Source organism: Stegostoma tigrinum, chromosome 24 (genome assembly GCF_030684315.1).
Source record: "Stegostoma tigrinum isolate sSteTig4 chromosome 24, sSteTig4.hap1, whole genome shotgun sequence".
NCBI lineage: Eukaryota > Metazoa > Chordata > Chondrichthyes > Orectolobiformes > Stegostomatidae > Stegostoma > Stegostoma tigrinum.
Genome location: NC_081377.1, coordinates 34,938,070 through 34,961,034, shown reverse-complemented (window position 1 = coordinate 34,961,034; position 22,965 = coordinate 34,938,070). Strand labels below are relative to the sequence as shown.

General features: G+C 44.5%; 1 protein-coding gene across 4 annotated transcripts in view; it reads left to right on the top strand.

Annotated features, from left to right (window-relative positions):
* Nucleotides 1-2,916: 2,916 nt before the first annotated feature.
* qkia (QKI, KH domain containing, RNA binding a) overlaps nt 2,917-22,965 on the top strand; it is a 97,929-nt gene continuing 77,880 nt past the window's right edge. For 2 of the 4 annotated variants that reach the window (XM_059654346.1, XM_048558406.2), the window contains exon 1: nt 2,917-3,362. In XM_059654346.1, the coding sequence (XP_059510329.1) occupies nt 3,221-3,362 (142 nt within the window). In that variant the 5' untranslated portion in view covers nt 2,917-3,220. The remainder of the gene's footprint in view (nt 3,363-22,965) is intronic. The other 2 variants (XR_007250184.2, XM_048558408.2) reach the window with 1 other exon arrangement.

Sequence of the window (22,965 nt, the reverse complement as noted above, 5' to 3'; positions counted from 1 at the left end):
GAGGGCAGAGTGAGTCAAATTTTATGACAGAAGACCTTGCTTTCAACAGGCAACTGTCAGCTTGAATAGTTGCCCAGAAAACTTTGTCTCTAGCACATTTAACTGGCAAAAAATAATCAGGAGAGACAGCAGCCTTCTAAGGACTGTGATTGACCAGCAATAAGGAAGGGATGGTCGTGATCACACCCAAAAACTACCTTGATTAATTGCAATCACAATTAAAGAAATGTGGGGGCAATGACACAGGAGGAACAGTTGAATGTCCTGCTGTAGGTGGCACATTAAAAAGGGTCACTCGTACAGAAGGCGCATTCAACCATTCCTGTTGCAAAACCTCATTTCTCTTCCCTTAAATCATGTGCCATTTGTTTTAGTGTGAGTTTGATTTTACTAATTACATAGGCACACTGCCAAGTTCTGTCAGTGGTGCTAAAGCCTCATAAAATCAGTCCCTGTTATTCCACACTACTCTTTGTATTTTCAAGAATATGATTTTCCCCATGCTGCGTAGCAGTGGACTTATTTACAAATTGCTGATACCATATCTGCCACTACTGAAAAATTTACCCTTATTGCTGAATTTAAATGAAAAACATTTTAATGTGAGCAGCAGGGAGAGTATGAACAGCAAATTTTCTTATTTGTTAAAGTGGCTTATAAAGAAATTTGTCCTGTACTCAGCAGAAAATCATGGCTATAGTTACTGAGGAAGTTAACTTTAGCAGTTATGGTGATAGGAGAAAATTCTGGCTTATTATCACATCATCAACTCTTATTGTCATAAAAGCAGGTACTGTATATGAAATTAGGCATGGTCTCATAGAATGGTGGAAAAGACTTGAGTAGGGACTGCCTGCTCCTGTTTCTACATCAATGTAAGAGCAGTTACACCCATCCTTATTGCTCAGTAACAGCTTCCTCCCTACAATTATGGAGGGACCATAAAGCCATCAATTATGGTACACTTTGCTACTTGCGCCTGAGCTACACGGTATGCAGGTTCTAAAGGCCTCTTAAAGGTTTTGTATAAGGCAGGAAAGCCTCACATGAAAGTAGCTGGCTAACAGTAATTACGAAAAAAATCTCAATATATGGAGTTATCACTTTGTTTTAAAACAAAATCATCTCACTGTGTAGGAATACAGATAGGGTTAAACCATGGCAGATACATTTTAGAGAAATGAGTAAGATTTTGAATCTGAGATGAGTAAGTTGTTTTGGTTGCTTAATGACAAGGGAGTAGGAATTGTGGAAGAACAGAATGATCTGGATGTCCATTTGCACAGACATTTAATAATAACACACAGGTACAATGCATGATCAAAAGGTTTGATACAATAAACTCAGGAGTACAGTACCAAAATGGTCGTATTACCAGACAAATAATCTGGGGGATTGTGGACATGAGTTCAAATCCACAATGGAGGTTTAAGAATTTAAATTGAATTAATAAATCAGGCAATTAAAAAGTTAATATCAGTAATTGGGACCATGAAATTACCAGGTGTTGCAAAATTTATCTGGTTCTCGAATATCCTTAATAGAAGATGTTGCCAGCATTACCTGGTGTTAACTTTATTTGAGGAGAGTCTCACAATGTTGTTGATTCTTAAGTAGCCTCTGAGGTTTTCCAACAAATCATTTGAACTGTATTCAAGGAGGCAGCTTACCGGCATCACCTTTTTGAGCAAATCTAAGGATGGATGATATAAATGCTGGCCTCATTGGCAATGCCCTCATCATCTGATTGAACAAAATATTGGTCTTTATCTTGGGAGGGGGAGGTGATTAAAAACATGAGAAAATAATACTTGCTTTTTTTCAAACAGAAACATTGTCAAATTCTAGCTGGAGTGATACACTTTTTTGTGGTTCACTTCCCAAAACTGGATGTACTAACCTTGAAGGTGATATGATACAGATCCCCCTCATGATGTTGCAGCTTTTAAAGCAAGTGCCTTTTCATTGCATCTCCTGGGCTCAGGGGTACCAGTCACATTGACTTTTTGGAATACCTCTTAAATATTGAATTCCCCTAAAATATAATTTGATTCAGTGATGAAAGCTATTATTACCAAATTTCAACTGTGACTTGGTACAATAAGAAACAATTCAAAATGAATCAAGTAAGCTTAAAACAATAAGCATAAACAATTAGTAGCTAAAATTTAGTGCAACAGGTCTAGTCTGCAGTGAAATAGTAATAAAATAATGTGGTGTGAAGCACTGAAAAATAAAAACACACTTTTGAATTAGATTTAAAAGTAAAAATGCAACCTCAAGAAAACACCACAGAAGATTAGACACAGGTTTGTATATTATCCAGACAAAAACTTAACGTATGGCATGCACTGATGGCAAGAAACAGAAATGACATGTTATAGCATGCACTGCGGAAAGCACCAATCAATTTTGTCAAAAATCCAACACAGTCACTTAATTTCTGACTGTTTGCAATGATAAATGCTATCGTGCACAACAGCTGTAAACATTTAGGCAAAATTACACGTCCCTCAAACGTTCCTGCAGGAGAAAGATACAAACATTTGCCAGCTACACACGCATGTGAACTGCTTCAGATTGTGAAAAGGGGGAGGGAAGGAAAAAGAAGAGGAGAGAGAGCAGTGGAATGAAAACAAAACAGTCTACAGGGAATAATTTGTCTTTCATGCTTTGAGCAGGCAGAGGGGGGCGCATGCGCAGCGGCGGCGTGGGCGTGGGGAAGGGGGCGTGGCCTCAGCCATACAGCCTCAACCAAACTTGCCGGGTGGTGGCAGGTCCCGCCCCCTCCTCCTGCGGTGGGCGGGCTCCGATTGGAGGGACGCCGGTGGGTTCGCGGGAGAGGGGGAGGGCGTAAGGCTGTGGGCGATTGGAGGAAGCATCCCGTCAATCACGGGAGACGTCAGGCGGCTCGGCAGCAGGGTAGATGGATCCGGGTAGTTAAGGGCGGGCGGGCGGTGGAGTGAGTGTCGCCGTCGCGGCTGAAGGGGGGAAAAAATAAAATAATTTTTTAATCTTTAAAACAAAAAAAAACGGCAGCGCGCCCGGGAGCTGAAACTGTGAGGAAGATCGGCCTTCAAACTAGCGAAGAACAAAAAAACCTCGAAGTCTTTTGGTAAATCTGTACATCTGTAGAAGTACATATTCTTTATATATATATCTATCGAGTGAAACACGAGAAGAGGGGGAGAAAACAAAACAAAAAAAAACGATAAGAACTATGGTGGGGGAAATGGAAACGAAGGAGAAGCCGAGACCGACTCCCGATTATTTAATGCAGCTGATGAACGACAAAAAATTAATGTCGAGTCTGCCCAACTTTTGTGGGATATTCACGCATTTGGAGCGGCTGTTGGATGAAGGTAAGCGGGCTGAGAGTATTCCTCAGGAGTGAGAGGGCCATCGACTGTCCAGCCACTATTAAACCTTCTTCCTTCACATTTCATGGAAGAGACAATTTCCACCGCAACCTTTTTTTTGGGGGGTGGGGAGAGAAATAAATGAGAAAAGAAAGTTGGCCAGGATTAAAGTTTTTAGTTTTAATCTGCCGCCCACCCCTATATTTTCCACTTTTTTTCTTGAAAATAATGTTGCCCGACCGCTCCTTCCTGGCGCCGCCCGACCCCTCCCTCCCTTACCCCCCCCCCCCACCCCCACCACCACCCCAGGAGAGTTGAGGGTTCGACCCCCACCGCGCCGAGCAAGGCAAGCCATTCTGTTCCCCCGCCCCCCCGTCTTTGAAGATGTCTTCCTCTGTTTTCAGACACGGATTCCAATTTAGTCGTTTGTTCATAAATAACTTACTGATATTTTTTCTGTCTCGAGTTTTACTACTTTTTTTGTTTTAATCATTCCTTTCCTTATTTTTAAACACTTCGTGGGTACGCTTTAAAAGATTTTTGAAACTTTTTTTTTGGTTTTTCTTTCGTCTGTTCATTCCTGGGTTCTCTTTCCCCCTACCTTCCCCCCCCTACCTTCCCCCCCCCTACCTTCCCCCCCCCTACCTTCCCCCCCCCTACCTTCCCCCCCCACCTTCCCCCCCCCACCTTCCCCCCCCCACCTTCCCCCCCCCACCTTCCCCCCCTACCTTCCCCCCCCTACCTTCCCCCCCCTACCTTCCCCCCCCTACCTTCCCCCCCCTACCTTCCCCCCCCTACCTTCCCCCCCCTACCTTCCCCCCCCTACCTTCCCCCCCCTACCTTCCCCCCCCTACCTTCCCCCCCCTACCTTCCCCCCCTACCTTCCCCCCCCTACCGTCCCCCCCCGACCTTCGCCCCCCCCTACCTTCCCCCCCCTACCTTCCCCCCCCTACCTTCCCCCCCCACACCCTCCCCACCTTCCCCCCCTCCCCCCCCACCCCTCCCCACCTTCCCCCCCTCCCCCTCCCACCCCTCCCCACCTTCCCCCCCCTCCCCCCCCACCTTCCCCCCCCCCCTCCCCCCCCACCTCCCCCCCCACCACTCCCCACCTTCCCCCCCCTGCCCGCCCCCACCCCTCCCCACCTTCCCCCCCCCCCCCCCCCCAACCTCCCCCCCTCCCCCCCCACCCCTCCCCACCTTCCCCCCCTCCCCCCCCACCCCTCCCCACCTTCCCCCCCTCCCCCCCCACCCCTCCCCACCTTCCCCCCCCTCCCCCCCCACCCCTCCCCACCTTCCCCCCCTCCCCCCCCACCCTCCCCCCCCTCCCCCCCCACCCCTCCCCACCTTCCCCCCTCCCCGCCTTCCCCCCCTACCTTCCCCCCCTCCCCCCCTACCTTCCCCCCCTCCCCCCCCTAACCTTCCCCCCCCTCCCTTCCCCCCCTCCCCCCCCTACCTTGCCCCCCCTCCCCCCCTCACCCCCTCCGCCCCCACCTCCCACCTTCCCCCCCCACCTTCCTTCCCTTCCCCCCCCACCTTCCTTCCCTTCCCCCCCACCTTCCTTCCCTTCCCCCCCAACCTTCCTTCCCTTCCCCCCCCCACCTTCCTTCCCCTCCCCCCCACCTTCCTTCCCCTCCCCCCCACCTTCCTTCCCCGCCCCCCTCCTTCCTTCCCTCCCCCCCCCTACCTACCCCCCCCTCCCCCCCCTACCTTCCCCCCCCTCCCCCCCCCTACCTTCCCCCCCCTCCGCCCCCCCTACCTTCCCCCCCCTCCCCCCCCCTACCCCCCCTCCCTTCCCCCCCTCCCCCCCCCCCTACCTTCCCCCCCTCCCCCCCCCTACCTTCCCCCCCCTCCCCCCCCCTACCTTCCCCCCCCTCCCTTCCCCCCCCTCCCCCCCCTCCCTTCCCCCCCTCCCCCCCCCACCTTCCCCCCCCTCCCTTCCCCCCCCTCCCCCCCCTCCCTTCCCCCCCCTCCCCCCCCCCACCTTCCCCCCCTCCCCCCCCCCCTACCTTCCCCCCCTCCCCCCCCCCTACCTTCCCCCCCCTCCCCCCCCCTACCTTCCCCCCCCCCTACCTTCCCCCCCCCTCCCCCCCCTACCTTCCCCCCCCCCCCTTCCCCCCCCTCCCCCCCCCTACCTTCCCCCCCCCCCCCCCTACCTTCCCCCCCCCCCCTACCTTCCCCCCCCTCCCCCCCCCTACCTTCCCCCCCCTCCCCCTACCTTCCTTCCCTTCCCCCCCCCACCTTCCTTCCCTTCCCCCCCCACCTTCCTTCCCCTCCCCCCCTCCTTCCTTCCCCTCCCCCCTCCTTCCTTCCCCTCCCCCCCTCCTTCCTTCCCCTCCCCCCCTCCTTCCTTCCCCTCCCCCCCTCCTTCCTTCCCCTCCCCCCCTCCTTCCTTCCCCTCCCCCCCTCCTTCCTTCCCCTCCCCCCCTCCTTCCTTCCCCTCCCCCCCTCCTCCTTCCCCCCCCTCCCCACCCTTCTCCCCCCCCCACCTCCCCACCCTTCTCCCCCCCACCCCACCCTTCTCCCCCCCCCCCACCTCCCCACCCTTCTCCCCCCCACCCCACCCTTCTCCCCCCCCACCTTCCTTCCTTCCTATCCCCCCCCCACCCTTCTCCCCCCCACCCTTCTCCCCCCCCACCCTTCTCCCCCCCCACCCTTCTCCCCCCCCACCCTTCTCCCCCCCACCCTTCTCCCCCCCACCCTTCTCCCCCCCACCCTTCTCCCCCCCACCCTTCTCCCCCCCACCCTTCTCCCCCCACCCTTCTCCCCCCCCCACCCTTCTCCCCCCCCCACCCTTCTCCCCCCCCCACCCTTCTCCCCCCCCCACCCTTCTCCCCCCCCCACCCTTCTCCCCCCCCTTCCCTCCCCACCTCCTTCCTTCCTATCCCCCCCCCACCCTCCTTCCTTCCTATCCCCCCCCACCCTCCTTCCTTCCTATCCCCCCCACCCTCCTTCCTTCCTATCCCCCCCCACCCTCCTTCCTTCCTATCCCCCCCCCACCCTCCTTCCTTCCTATCCCCCCCACCTTCCTTCCTTCCTATCCCCCCCCCACCTTCCTTCCTCCCCCCCCCCCACCTTCCTTCCTCCCCCCCCCCCACCTTCCTTCCTCCCCCCCCCCCACCTTCCTTCCTCCCCCCCCCACCTCCTTCCTCCCCCCCCCCACCTTCCTTCCTTTCCCCCCCCCACCTTCCTTCCTTTCCCCCCCCCACCTTCCTTCCTTTCCCCCCCCCCACCTTCCTTCCTTCCTTCCCCCCCCCCCACCTTCCTTCCCCCCCCCCACCTTCCTTCCCCCCCCCCCCACCTTCCTTCCCCCCCCCCCCCACCTTCCTTCCCCCCCCCCCCACCTTCCTTCCCCCCCCCCCCCCACCTTCCTTCCCCCCCCCCCCCACCTTCCTTCCCCCCCCCCCCACCTTCCTTCCCCCCCCCCCACCTTCCTTCCCCCCCCCCCCCCCCATCCTTCCTCCCCCCCCCCCACCTTCCTTCCTTTCCCCCCCCCCACTTCCTTCCTTTCCCCCCCCCCACCTTCCTTCCTTTCCCCCCCCCCCCCACCTTCCTTCCTTTCCCCCCCCCCACCTTCCTTCCTTCCTTCCCCCCCCCCCCACCTTCCTTCCCCCCCCCCCCCACCTTCCTTCCCCCCCCCCCCACCTTCCTTCCCCCCCCCCCCCACCTCCTTCCTCCCCCCCCCCCCACCTTCCTTCCCCCCCCCCCCCCACCTTCCTTCCCCCCCCCCCCCCACCTTCCTTCCCCCCCCCCCCCCCCACCTTCCTTCCCCCCCCCCCCCCACCTTCCTTCCCCCCCCCCCCCCCACCTTCCTTCCTTTTCCCCCCCCCCACCCTTCCTTCCTTCCTTTTCCCCCCCCCCCACCTTCCTTCCTTCCTTCTCCCCCCCCCCCCCACCTTCCTTCTCCCCCCCCCCCCACCTTCCTTCCCCCCCCCCCCCCCCCACCTTCCTTCCCCCACCTTCCTTCCCCCCCCCCCCCACCTTCCTTCCCCCCCCCCCCCCACCTTCCTTCCCCCCCCCCCCACCTTCCTTCCTTCCCCCCCCCCCCACCTTCCTTCCTTCCCCGCCCCCCCCCCCCCCCCACCTTCCTTCCTTCCCCGCCCCCCCCCCCCCCCACCTTCCTTCCTTCCCCGCCCCCCCCCCCCCCCACCTCCCACCTTCCTTCCTTCCTATCCCCCCCCACCCAAGTTATCTTTAAGCCCTCTGAGTGGCGGTGGGAACAGTTTGTATGAACTGCCGTGCAGAGTTTGCTTGGAACTTCGGGCGATTCTTTTTAACATGCGTAGTCATCTGGAATTTTTCCAGAGGAAGCCGGCTCCGTTTTTTTCGTACTCTGGGGTGAACAAATCGGTTTTTAAAAATTTACTAGTTGTAGCTAAACTTTGGTTCTCTTTCTATTTTTGTGACTCAGCGTTGGGAACTGTCGAATTTTGGTTTAACACGCGGCATTATTTCTCGTAAAAGACAAAAGGTCACGCATTCGTTTGCTCCCATCCCCTAAAGCCCACGCGACACATTGGAAAGTGGGAGCTCTCAAAATGCAATTTCAATTCTAACACTAGGCTGCGCCAAACTATATAAAACAAGTTTCGAATTCTTTTGATGGATGCACAGAGATCAGTGCTGAATGGGTTTCCTAAATCACGGTTCTTACTTTTTTAAAGGAATTAAATTTATCAACTACGGGTACTGTACCTTTCTATCTATTAACACTCGAGATAGCTTGAGTCACGAGAGCCGTCTTCCAATACCGTGCATAATTGAAATTGGGTGTTAAATGTCTTGTTTGCTGTAACTACTGAATTGTTGCTTTTAAATGAATTTAACACGTGTTTTGAATTATTGTTGTTTAGTAACTTAAGAGCACACAACAGTAGCCAAATTCAAATCTGTTAATCTAGCGGGAAGTTTTGTTGATCTATGTCGAAGTACTGCCGGTTCCCTTTTTTAACAACAAAACAGCAACCCCCACCTCCCGCAGTCTAGTTCCTATTTGCAAATTGGCCTACTCGGGATTCGCACTTACGTCTCAAAAGTGTGGTGAGGGAAACATTTATCCCAGGTTTCCATTTTGGAGGTTTATATTTGCATTAGCCTTTTTTTTTCTTTATTAAAGCTACTTGTTCATAAGAATTCCCTACTTTACTAACAGTATTGTGGCCTACCGAACCTTCTGATTTAACCTTTTTTGTATCTAATTCTGGTCTGAACCAAAAAATTTGGCTGCAAGACCCTTTGTTATGGATGTTACTCCATGTACACATTGAAATATTTTACTCCTCGGTATAAATGCTGTTTTCCTACGATTTTAAAATTTCTGGACACCATAGTACATTGTACTGCAAACGCAGTTTGACCGGTTCACTGTAAAGCTTTTAATTGTGGCGATGGCTGTATATTCTTGTAGGGGGCGCAGGTTTAAGATCCTAATTGTCATTTATTTCTGCTCTCTTAAATTACATAATTGCTGTAAAATCTGCACTTTTTTTGTACCCCTTTGTATGTGTGGACCTGAAACAGTTTTCTAAGCAACACCTCCTGTACATTTCCCTAACGTTGCGGGTCTTGAGTTTTCAGCATTTCTGGCCCTTATATTCTAGGTCCATTTAGTTGATTCTTCAGTTTTTTTGGAACTTGAAATAATCTGTTGACAGTGCCAAGGTTTGTTGTAAACTGTGCTTCAAACAAATCCATGTGATTCATTGCACAGTTATGACTTGCAACCTAACCCTGAAATCTTTTGAATTTAATGACATTAGAGCCACAAGCACATCTGTGTAGTCACCTGGATAGAATTCTTCTAACGTATAAGCTGCTACATTGCAAACCAAAATTTCAGGGAGCATGTACCTCCAACATTTGGATGCCTTTCTTGATTCTATTGCACTTTCACATTAATTCTCAATCCATATAAATATTTTTATGTTCAAACATGAGTTGATTTGTTATGACATACTTGTTAGTCATCCTGTTTTAACAGAAGGTAGAATTGATCATCTTTAACTTGTACATGGTTCTCCACATCTGTCTGTCTTCCCCTTCCCGCTCTGCCGGCATGCAACTGAACAATATTCCCAAAATAGTAAGGAATGAACCCTCCTTGAATTACCCCCCCGTAGCAGCTTTGGCACCGTGCAGTCTGCATGATTACTGAATAAATCCAGTTTAAGGACTGAGGTAAAATGATCCCGATTTATCAAATTGGTGACTGTGCATTTCCAATTATAGCTGTTCATTGTTAATGGAAGGTTGGTGGCTCATAACCACCCAGAGGCAAAGGGCTGCTACGCACTTGGGCAGCAAGGTGGCTCAGTCGTTAGCAGTGCTGCCTCACAGCACCAGGACCTCTGGTTTGGTTCAACCCTTGGTGACTGTCTGAGTGGAGTTTGCACAGTTTCCCCTGTCTTTTGTGGGTTTCTGCAGGTTCTCTGGTTTCCTCCCACAGTCTCTAAAGATGTGTGGGCTAGGTGGATTGGCCATTCTAAATTGCCCATAGAGTTCAGGGATGTGTAGATTAGGTGGGTTATAGCGGGGTGGGTCTGGATGGGATGCTCTTGAGGGTCATGTGGACTTGTTGGGATGAAGGGCCTGTTTCCACACAGGGATTCTGATAATATGTATTGTAAGTCTGTCTTTTCACTGTTGAGTGAGTTGATTTTGACGAGGTTAAATAGTTATTATTTAGAAACACTTTGTACACTGTAGGGAGCCCAAGCAAACTTTGTGTGCAAAACCTGAAAGGCAGATGCTATATGTTTATTTCTTCCTACTGTCAAATACAAATGGGCTTGGTATTTCTCAAGCTTCCTGAACAGTTCAGAATGCTGTGATCTGTTGAGCTGAAACATAAGTTTATTGACCTAAATACAGCTTTAAAAACTGTTTGTTTTAACTAGTATTTGTTCTGTGCTCTGCCTGCTAGCCCCTTTTTGTTGTTGGGTGAGTTACGGTGACAGTATTAGTTGTGCTGAAGCTTGTAATCTTGGTTGAAGGACAAGCCCTTGACCTGATAGTTCTTGTATTGTGCTTTGTTTTAAAAGTTGGACAGTGCATCATACACTTCACATGGTGCCTTACTAAAATGGCAATATAGATGAACAAGGTCATTTAAACAATTTTAACTTCTCTATCTACATTAACTTTATTGTTAAGTATTGTCTTCAGTCTGTATTACTTCACTGGTAGAGTGGGATGAGGCATTTGGACACTGATCAGCTCACTTCAACTGCAGCTTTCTAGCATTCTTTACCTGTAGATATGTTCGACTAGAATTATGCTGCTGTTTGAATTTTCATGGTGTTGGACAACCTAGTTGGAAGTGTTTTGAGTTTTGATTTGACAACTAAGTGGATCAGCTATTGCACATTGCAATAACATTTTGCAACCACCTTTTTGATTAGTTTGAGCTGTATAGCACCCCTTTATCCCATAACCAGAAATAGGTCTTCCAGAATCTGGCTTCTGACAACAAAATTCACCTTGATTTTTGGAGCTCCTCTATGGTGCTTCCTAAATTACAGGATGAAGGGTTTTTCAGTTTTCTTTGTCATGGAATGTTAGCATTGTTGGCAAGGTCAGCATTTGTTGTCCATGACTAATTGCCCTTAAGGTAATGAATATCAGAATCCTGCTTGGGTTGACCACCTGCCTGTATATTCTGGCCAATTAGACTATTCTTGCAAATGATAGCAATAGGTCAGAGATTGGTGAAATTAAGATACTTTGTATTTTTAATGCCAAGGTAATAGGAATTGTCTGTCACAGCATACTTTCCAGAGTGCATTTGTTCATTAACCATCTGGTTTAGTGAACTTGCAATTTGCAATTACTTTAGAGATATTTTGACAATTTCTGGTATGGCAAATGTTCATCTGCAAAAACCCAGGTTGCCACATGCTCAGTATTTGAGTCAGTTTCACTTTAATTTGAGGTTTTAAAGTGCTGTAACTTCAAGCTCCAGGCTCTGGCTTAGTGTTTGTTTGAATTTGGTTGAAGTTTAAGTAAAATGCTGCCAGTAGTCAGACCATCTAGAAGTCCATACACTTTGCTTCTGGAAAAATGTAGCATGCTGTTGCGTATAGTCTTAACATATATAGTGATATTCTAGTTTTTGCTGAAAACACAATCGAATCAACTTAATTTTTGTAAATTTCCCTTGTAATGTGTGATTTTGGTTTTGGGAGAGCATTTTACTTCGTATAGCAGGAAGTGAATGCATCTTGCCTTCTAAATGATACAAGTGAGTTATTTGGATTCATATGACAGGTAGCAGCTTGCATCAACTTTTTACACTTTCCCAAAGTTAGCTCTTAAATCGCCAGGTTTCTTTTATTTTCACAGTTTACCACAGTTGGAGTTGATATTGTTTTAGCTACTGAAATTTGACAACTTTGTCTGTTTATCAAGAGAAGCTAGAATGTGATGTCACACACCTTGTCTTGCCTTCTAAAAGGGGAGGACAATAATTATTGATCTTGATATTTACCCAGTTGTTTAGGATTGTTATGCTGATGCAGTAACGCAGTTTAACCTCTTTCTTTCTTCCAAAGAAGATAGATAACTGCAACTTTGGAAATTTTGTCTGGAAACTCTGGACACTGCAAAGGCTGTGAACCCTGATGACACTTGGTGACAGCATTGAAGACTTAGCTGCCAGAGCTAGTTGCACCTTCAAACCAAAGTGTTATATCTGTACTTCCTGGCTAACTACCTATCCATCAGGCTACGCTCTGATCCTTAAAAGGTTGGAGGTGTTGCCAACAGTGCTTTTACTTGCACATCCATAAACTCAGGATGTTTGGCTCCTGCCGGGAGTATTCAACTCCAGTCCTCAGTTTTGGTCCAGTCTTAGTCAAAACAGCTGAAATTGTTGTAAATGCCTACCTTGAGCATTGACACATCATTTGACAAATGCCATGAAGGGCCTCTGGTGAAATGGGAATCCTGATGAAAACTCTTTGCTTGTTGTGGTTGTTGGAGACGACCCCAGAACTTTACCCAAGTTATTCAGTGTGTCCTAAATCCAAAGATCTTCAGATATTTCAATGACTGCTCTTCCATCAGGGCTAAAAGTGGGATGTTCACGCATCCCAGATGTTCACCATTCCTCATCCTGAAGCGCTGCCTGTCCATATGCAGCAAGACCTGGATGATAATCTGGTTTGTGCTGATACGTGCCAAGTAGTATTTATGACTCACCTGCTAGACATTGGATATTTCCAACAAGAGAATTACAGAAAGAACCATTGCCAACTCCCCACTATCGATGTTCAATACTAAGCCACCTTCCAGAAGAGTGTGAACTGGACCAACCCAACTGTGGCTATGAGAAAACTGAAGTTGGGAAATCCATAGTGACTAACTTGCCTACTGAATGTTTGTTTGTTTTTTCCCCCCAAAACCTGTCTACCATCTGCAATGCACAATTCAGGAATGGGAAAGAATATGCTCCATCTCCTTGTGCGAATCACCAATAATCAATGCCCCATGCCACACAAACCTAGTTGATTAGCATCCTGTCTGCCACCTTAAGCATTCACTCTCCAAGTTGTATGCACTGTCTACAAGATGCACTTCAGCAACTCAAAGACCACATTTTACAATATCTTCTAAACCTGAGATCTGTATTCTTTTGTAGAAGGGCAGCATTTGTATGGGTATACCTTTACCTCCAAGCCCCTCACTATATTGATTTATGGTGTATGTAGCAGTTCTTTCAGCATTGCTGGGTCAAAATATTGGAACTTTGTTCAGAAAACTTAGTGGGAATATCAGTGTTAGATCAGTCTGCAGCAGCCATGAAGGTAACTCAGCTCCACCATCTTGAAGGGGATTAACAATGGGCAATCATCACTGGCCTGCCTGATTTTTTTTTTTTAAAAGCACAATTGAAATATTAAAATAATTCTAGCTCTGGTTATGCCGATCAATTTATCATGATTTAAAACTGCTTTTTTTTATTGCTAACTACTGTTTGTTTTTTCCAATTTTAGTGCAAGTTACAGCAATCAATTCAAAGTTTCACTTCCCTTACCCCTACTCCAACAGTTAAAGCAACCTGTACAGCTCTGCCATGTGTCCATGTCCTGTTTTTGAAATTAGTATGGTGCAAATTAATAACTTTAAGAACAGTACCAGTCACCATCTTGTATTCAGCAGGAGCAGCTAGGAAATGAAAAGTGACTGCAACTTTAAAGAGTAGAGGGAAGAACAGATGATAAATTATTCTGGATTTTTATCTGTTTCAGCATTTGAAATAATCTTTTAAAAAGGGCTATTAGAATTCACGTTGCCATAAAAGTTGTTTCTTGTATATCCTGCCAATAACTAATAAATTAACATAGTCCAGATGGAAGCGCTGAATATCTGCTGATCTTGACACCATTCTTTTGCAGCCAGAGTTTTAAGTCTGCTGTTTTGCAGTAGCTAGCTTCCTATTTTAGTTGATACATCTTCAATATCGTTAAATTGCATTACCTAATGTCAGTTGATTATATTAATCTTCCTTATTCAACTAGTTTTTTGTCCAAACATATACATGTATTTGATTGCACTTCAATAATAGAATTGTTGACCACTGTCACTGGTTTACTGTGGCTCTGTCTCTCCATTCCAGTCAATATGAAGGTACTGTACTGCACTCTTCCTTGCTCATTCCTGTGCTCACTTCTGTTTTTCCTCTTTGGTGTTTTGTTATTTGCTGGTGACTTCAAAACCTTCATAAAAAGGGAGGTTACTCTGATGTGTGTGGGTTAGGCTGTTACTTGTTGGAATTCAGAAGGAGCGGCAAATATATTGAATGCAAGATTCTTAAGGCTTTGGCAAGGTAGATGTGCTGAAGTTGTTTCTTCTTGTGCATGGCTCTAGAATCAAAAGCATAATTTCAGGGACAAATGTCTAAAGTCTGAGATGAGTAATTTACTACCTAGGACCTTAGTGAATCTGTGGAATTGTACCACAGAAACCTGTTGGCTGGGTTGTTAATATTAGACGGGAGTCGAGGATTTAAGGGACTAGTCAGGAAAATGGAGTTGAAGATTGTTAGATCCAATTGATGGGCCCCTTGCTAAAAATCCTGTCCCTTTAACCCTGAATGGAATTCCTTCATCAGTGTGCCACCTCTGGAAAAATACTGACTTTTAAAAGAAATTTTGTTATTTACACTGTCTAATCAGTCCAGTTTAAATTAAGCTGAGTTGTCTGTATTGTGTAATCCTGCATTTGTTGGATAATTTGAATGTGATGCACTATCTTTTTATAAATTAGCCATGTTGTAAGATTTTTGCGCTCTTATTCAAATCTCACGTGTTTCACCTTTCCTCTAATGTATCTTTAAATGAGTGCTGCTGTGTTCACACTCTAATTGTGAATTGCCAAGACGAAGAATTGGACTACCAGCTGCTTATCCTGCTGTTAGGCTCTCGTCTGGAATTATGATCTTTTAAAAATGACTGCTCTGGTGCTTCTGCTCCCTGATAGGTTTAACCCGCTCCTCCTTGTTCCTGTCTAAAGTTTGTTTTGTGCTTTGAGGATAATGCCGACAAATGTTGTATCATCTTTTAGCTAACAAACAAATCCGAACAGTCCTTATTTAATCAAGTCTGTAGTCCACTTTCAAGTGAATGGTCCCAGCATACGCAATTGCTTTATTTTCCATCCCTATTACTGGTGTTGGGAATGATTTTAACCAAAATTCTGACTTTCTGACAAATGAATGAACCAGCAGTTGACACTAGTGTAATCCTGAGTTGTGCATTTGCTTATTGAACTTTTGGCCTTCCTTTTGTGACTGTTAATGAAGGAGATTATACATAGACTTTGATCAATATTGAACAGTAATATTGCTAGTAATGGCTTCAATAATTGATCGCTGTAGTGCTTCCACTATTTTCAAACTGGATGTCATTCCAAAATGAGATACAAAACTAACACATTGTGAAATAAGCAAACAATATATAGTAATCAGGTTGAGCATCTCAGCGTATACTTTAATAAACTTTTCCTTGATCATTAAGTACTTCAGTATTTGTGCAGTTCAACGGAACTGGTCAGTGCTTTCTAGATATATTCGTTAATGCATTGCTTAAATATACTTCTGTGAATTTAAAATTGTACATGCAATCTTTTTACCCACTAAACAGAAGGACAGCTAAGAGAGTGATTGGCTTGAACTGTAGATCATTCCAAACTAAGGTAATATTTGGAGTGATCAGGGAAGGAGAAAGTGTGTTTGGCAACTAGATTTAGTACAGTCACTTTGTCCTTCAGAATCAGAAGGACAGCTGAAATCTTGTATGTTCCAGTAAGTGTTTATGGTACAACCCAGGACTCTTTGACTTGCCTGCACCTCTATCAAGATCCTTGGCAGATCTGCTAGATGGATACATCAGTCTTTCTATTTGTTATAATCTGCCTAAGATGTTGGTGTCTAGGACTTACTGCTGTTTCATCTTTTTGTTTTCCAACATCACAACAGATGGATGGTCTATGCAGTATTTCTCTGATTTCAGAAATTAAGGCCTTGCCCTAACTGCCCATGGCCTGATTTGAAAGGAGCTTGTTGCACGAAAGAATCGGCATTCTAATATCCCATAACTTGTGCATGCTGTTTGTAATTGAGATAACAAGGTGTAGAGCTGGATAAACACAGCAGGCCGAGCAGGAAGGCTGATGTTTCAGGTCTAGGCCTGAAACGTCAGCCTTCCTGCTTGCCCTGCTGTGTTCATCCAGCTCTACACCTTGTTATCTCAGATTCTCCAGCATCTGCAGTTCCTGCTATCTCTGAAATGGTTGTAATTATGATCCCTGTTGATCTTTTGGATTGGAATAAGTAGCCTTATCTGAGAGAACTTACCTACCCAATGATAATGTCGACTGCAGAATTAAATGTCAGTTGACTGGTTTACCATCTTGTAAAGTCATTATAAATTTGAGAAATGGTTCCATGTCTGTGCCTCATTGTAAATTGCTGCCTGGACTAGAGGGCTTATCTTATGAGGAGAGGTTGACTGAGCTCGGTCTCTTTTCATTGGAGAAAAGGAGGAGGAGAGGGGACCTAATTGAGGTATACAAGATAATGAGAAGCATAGATAGAGTTGATAGCCAGAGACTATTTCCCAGGGCAGAAATGGCTAGCACGAGGGGTCATAGTTTTAAGCTGGTTGGAGGAAAGTATAGAGGGGATGTCAGAGGCGGTTTCTTTACGCAGAGAGTTGTGAGAGCATGGAATGCGTTGCCAGCAGCAGTTGTGGAAGCAAGGTCATTGGGGTCATTTAAGAGACTGCTGGACATGCATATGGTCACAGAAATTTGAGGGTGCGTACATGAGGATCAATGGTCGGCACAACATTGTGGGCTGAAGGGCCTGTTCTGTGCTGTACTGTTCTATGTTCTATGTAGATATTAATGGTTTAGACTGGTTGTGCTTTTTTATGCTCATAAATCAAGCTTTGAACAAATTGTCAAAAATTTAGACTTTCATTGGGTGCCAGGTTCATTTAGATATGCCACCTGGTAACTGGATATCAAAAGCTTTTGTATGGAAAAGACTAACTTTTTGACTAACAAGTTATTGAATTGTTAGTGAGAGTGTCTTTGTCTTTGCTAAGAAAGTTGAAAACTTGAGCAAAAAGCCTCTGGCTTCAGTATTAAGATCAGTCATAATCTGTGTTTTGTAAGTACTTGTATTTGTCATTCTTGGCTGAATTATCTCCTGTTAAATGAATCTTCAGTGGCATTGCCAACATCCATGATATGATTCTAATTGAGTTATCTGTCCAAAATCGCATATAGCGGCTAACTTCGTATATTTTTGAAGTTGGTAAATGCTGCAAATACTCTGCAGGTCAGGCAGCATCTGACTGGAGAGAAACACCAACTGGGTTTGTGTTTTTTTAAAATGATGAGAAAAGTGTTTCTTGCTCCAGTGTCCCACCTGAGTGTTTCTGGTATTTTCTTCTGTTTTTATTTTGGATTTCCAGCAACTACAAACGTGGCTGTCAAATGAAATTTGTTATCTAGTTTTGACCGATTGCACTCATCTTAAAAAGTCAGTTTTTGAAACAAATTCTTTTAGGTGATGTATTTTGGGTCAGTGTTACACCATATTTTGAAAAGTTGCCTGCTTGATTTCAGCCCAAGTGAAATCAATTAATATCAATTATGTAACATGAATACTAATTATGAACATTGTTCGTTTAATTGTGCTACCTTCTTGTCACGTTTGAATAATTGCAGTGAAATTAAATGATTAACATGAAATCTGGAACCTTGGGCATTGATCCCTAAAAAAATACTTAGTTACAGGGCTCCATAGGCTCCAAACCATGGCATCTGCTTTTACGTGTATTGGTTTATGCAATCTTGAAACATGGGACATTGCTGGCTCGGGCAGCATTCATCGCCACCTTAAGGGCTACCAGAGATAGGCAGTGAGCTGCATTTTGAACAGCCATAGTTCATCTGCTGTAGGTAGACTCAGAATGCTGTTCGGGTGTGCTGTGGTCGATGAGCTGCTCTTGTGAAGAATCTTCTGATTGGTATTTCAAGTTGTGCATACAGGAAATTAGGGCTTGTTCTCTACAGTGATAATTAAACAGATTGTTATAAATAAACCATTGCATAAAAGGGCTTCAGGGAGCTTCATGATGGGTTATAGTTGGAAGCACTGTCTTTGTTCAAAATTCAGTGTGCAAGTGCAAATGCACAATTCTTTTAGTAAGAAAGTAAGCCAATTTTTCACTAGTGCATGCCTCACCCCTTATTGGCCACCTATATCTGAAAAGGTTGTCTTTTAGCATCTAGTGTGGCTTACTGACTGGAAATGCCATTTAGAAGAATAAAGGAAAATAATTTTCCTTTGACATGGATTACAGAATCTGTTACATGGTGCACTGGTTTTTGTGAAGTTTTTCCTTGACTTGCTTCTTGGAGAGATGCAGTAAGTATATACAACATTGTGCACAGACCTAGATGACTTTGGAAAGGGAATTTTTGATAGCGGTTATAGATCATTCAAGTAACTTCAAGGCCCAAGAGATTTCATGCTTGAAATGCAGTCTTTTGGCAGTAGTGAACTGACCTCTGTTTTTGCAAAATGCTGCCAGCCTTTTTTTACAGTTGCTGATAGACCAAGTCCAACTACCCAATTCTTGCATTAAACTGTTAAAAATATTTGCCTCCTGTTCCTGGGTTCTGGTGTCAAGCATTGGAGTGAATCTTCTTTTTGGTTAAGTGTTATTTTTCATGAATCCTAATTGGTTTGCTCATGCAAATATTCAAACTCTGCTCCTTAACTATCTAAGGGGCCCCCTCTTTTCAATGCTAAACCAACTTTTTCTTTAACTTGCCAGTGCTGGGATTTCCTGATGCCAGTTCCATCTTTGGTCTCCTGCCGTGCACGCTGAGCCTGCAACTGCCCTTTACTGTCAGCATAGTTATACAGCATCCATATTGCAACACTTTTCATGGCACATAGTAGGCCTATTCCAATACCTCAGTTTGAGCACCAGGTTATATATCTTGCCTGTAGTTGGTTGCATCAAATCTTAGACCCTCTAATTTCCTGTGGCTGTTTCCCTAATATCCAGTGTAGCTCAACATTTATTATAGTGTGGGGCCATACCTACCATGAAGATTTTAAAAATAGTTTTAAAACATGTTACTTTTATTTTAAATCATCAAAAATGAAAATTCTTAAACTGTATTATCCCCTCATCCACATGAGCTGCTTGCCATGTTGAGCAGTGACTATTTTACAATCACTGATCACTGCATCTTGTTGTCATCTACTGGAACCTAGTGTAAATTGTGTCCTGTTTTATGGTTAAAACATAAGTTAGTTTTCAATTAATATTGCAATGTGGTGTACATTTCAATATGTGAAGTGAGTAAGCACAGTGACCCAAAGCTTTAAATATAGCTTCTAACTGTACAAAAACTGAGTAGTATGGGTTGTTCAGTGGGATGTGAAAGATTTTTCTTTAGCGTGTTTGTATATTTTCAAAAGAGAAAAGTCTGTAAACGAGAGTCTGTGTCATGCACTACTCTTAATTGTCCTATCAGTGTTTTGAATATTTTAACTGACTTAGCTGTGTGGAAACTGCTGCAGGCTGTTTTCCATTCATATACTCTACTCTCTCTTCTCAATTTTAGTTTAAAATTATTGAAATGTATGTATTGTCTGGGCTGTTGAATTTGTCCACTGAATCTCTTAAATGTTTGTGAAATTTCATATTTGGCTACTGAGTCCTGTACTAAATTGCAGGGGCGCACACTAACATGGAATATAGAGTTAGGTTTAAAATCTTAAATAGTTGCTAAAATCTGCTTCCCCTTTTACTGGAGAGGTGAGCATTTTAAGTAATTGAATCAGCAAATGCAATGCTAAATGTGTTCCTTCTAAAGATAATAGAAACTTACCACTGGCTCTACCACTAAAGAGTTGTGGCTAGCTGCAGCATTTTTAAAATGTGATAAAATTGAAGTTCTGGTTGTCTTGGGATTAAAGTTTACACAATATTTATTACATGCTACGTTAGTTGTATTGTTTTGGCTTGTGCTACCCAGAAATATCTGCTGAATTAGTTTCAGCAATGTGTATGTAAGCATTTCTGTAAAAATCAGTGGTTATTAAAATTTTGTAATGAATGCAGCACTAATTGTTAATGAGGTCAATGCTCAACTTGCCCTTCTAAAAAGAATATTTACTTTATCTGTGTCTAAATGTAGAAACATCTTTCTTCAAACCCGATCTTAGCTCATTCATTGAGGCTCCCTTTTGCGGGTTGAGTCCAGGTTGTGCTCTGTGTAGTCTGATGTTGTGACCTGTCAAGGCATTTGGTGGCCAGGGTACACAAATACAAACTATATACCAATATTAATATCTCGAATGGCATTTGAGAGAAAGAAGAGTTAACCATTTGATAATCAGTCACTGGGATTAGCTTTTCAAAAAAAAAAGATGTAGCAATTTGAGCAAGGGGTTGGTGTGACAGGTACAAAGTGAAGACTGAGCAGGATGGATATTGAGTCTTGCAGGACAAGAGTGGTGATGGGGGAGGAAAAGAGATGGGAAATGTAGTTAGAGCAAGTGTGCGCCTTCTGAAAGCGAAACTAAAAAAACTAGCAGTGTACAAAAGAAAGGAATAGTGCAGGGAGGTGATATATGCTTGAACTGAGCCTGAAATGAAACGGTAGCTGATCTACTGTCGAACTTGTGGCATGATGTGGTAGATCAAGGGTAGATATGTGAGCATGTGGAATTTGTCTTGCAGACTAGAGATTCCTTGAAGCAGCCATCTAATCTGTTTCCTGTCCCAAATGTAGAGGACATCATACCTGATCCATGGGTGCAGCGTGCTGCATTAAAAGAAAAGCATTTGAGTGGTTGTCTGTGGAAGAAAAATTGAGCTCAAACTGCGAGCAAGAAGAGGTAAAAGGGCAGGCCTTGTATTTACATACAGTTGAGATTTCAGAAAAATTTAAATCCTGTGCATCTGAATGAGACGATGGTTTGGTGTCTCCTGCAAGAGAAGGCAACTCGTCAACTTTACATTCCAATATAGGATAGGCAACCTTTTTTTCACGTGACACTTCCAGCAAATGAATACAAAAATACAATTCTGACAAGCCCTTTTCTAATCCCTGTTGTACACAAAATTTGTAGTTTGTACTAACCTTTTTCAAACTTGGAAGGACAGACAAATCTTTAATGACTTTCACCATAAAGGCTGCCTCTTTTCTCTGTCTAAGCAATTTCTTCTCTCTTTGCAAAAGTTACAATGATTTTAAATACCTGTTGAAGCTGCTTTTACGTTGACCTTGTTTGGGTATCTGTGTTGGTTCCACAGTAGTATCCTTAGAGGTGATGTTCATGACTGACAAATTAAGATTGCCTGAACATGTAATCCAAGTTTTGGACACTTGTGATATAAGCACTTAACAAGATAAGTGCAAATTTATGTGGCGACTAGGAAATTTTGGCAGACAGATCTTCCATCTTTTATTTTCATTCTCCTTGTTCACCTACCCAGTGTTGTGTGTTGGAATCTGATAATCAACTTATGAAGTTGGTTTCAGAACATCTTGTGGTTCCCATTGCACCAAAATTTCTCATTCTGTTCTCCAGGGTTGCTACAGGAAAATGTAGCAAAGTCTAGTTTATGAATTGGATTTTGCACATGTATTCTTGATAAGCATCAGTAGTACATGTTATGTATTTGGTGCTAGCTTTGCAATTATTTGATTTTTGTTAATATCTAATTCTAACCAGTGTGACATTTTTTAAATGTATTCTCCCTTGATTGTGGTGTTTTGCTGATTTGTACCTCTGGACTCCCAGATTAATTTATTTGGTCAGGTTTGGTTTCTATTCTTTGTTAAACGTCCTGGGGATACAGTCCTTTGATTAAAATAGCTTTATATTTGTGTTTACTTAATGAGATTCTTGTGCCTGTTCAGTTTCTCATTAAATTATTGCTTGAAGCAGAGAAACCTGGAAAAGGCTGAGGGAATGGTTCTACTTTTTGTATAGAAATTTACCAATCTTTCCTCTGACTTTTTTTCAGTTACTGGCTTTATGCATGATTTCCATAAAGCTAGGTATCTGCATACCTTCTGAATGCAATTAATCTAAAGTGCAGCATGTGTAAGATATATGCAGTCTTGTTTTTTCCTAGTCTGTCAGCTGTTTCTTCAGACAAGCTTGTCTGATCTTGTTGGTCAATGGTATCCAACACTAAGTGTGGCCATGATAGGTATGCATCAAATTAAATCTGAACACCCACATGTAGATCTTGAATTCAAGGTTTTATGTAATCTGACTGTCTTGATTTGCTAATGCCTCCTAAGTATTGTATTTTGGTTTGAGATTTAGTCACCACTGAGACAACAGCACTGAAAGGCCTTTTCTCCAGCTAGCCATAGAATTCAAAAGGCCAGACAAGAGAGTGAGTAACTTCTCTCCACAGGACAGTACAAGAGGTTTCTCATGCCTTTTGAATTTCTTCATAATTTTGCTTGTTTTGTGGAAATAAATGTGGTAAAGGAAAAGTTAGGTATGTTTGATGACCAAGATTGGTCAGTCATTTTGAAACTATTTGCATAAATGAGCCCCTATGGTGATTGCATTAATGCTTATTAAAGGTTAATGTAACTTTGCCTTGGTCCTTTTTAAGTTCACATTACAGAGAGGAAAAATGTTGAGTCAACATGCTATTGTGCTATAGTTAGCATTCTACTGCAAATTAATTTCTCCCTTGTATTCAGATTTCTCTCTGAATAGCCCTTTTTTTTGAAAAAAGGCAGGTTTGAGTGCACCCAAGAAAAGCCCAGAAAGCCAGTATTTTTGTGTTATCGGTTTGCTGTGTTATACAACTAGAAATGCTTTTTATATGGTTATGCCAGGCTATATATCTAGAATACTACAGCAAAACTGAATATACTACCATTAAATCCTGCAAGTAGGTTACTGCTCCTTCATTCAAAATCTTAAATTTTTGTCTGCGTATATGATGTAAATTCTAAGCCTTTGATAAATAGTCTAGTGCTGCTGGCATTGAATGAAACTTGTATCCTATCGTTCACATTCCTTCAGAACCATTAGTGAGAT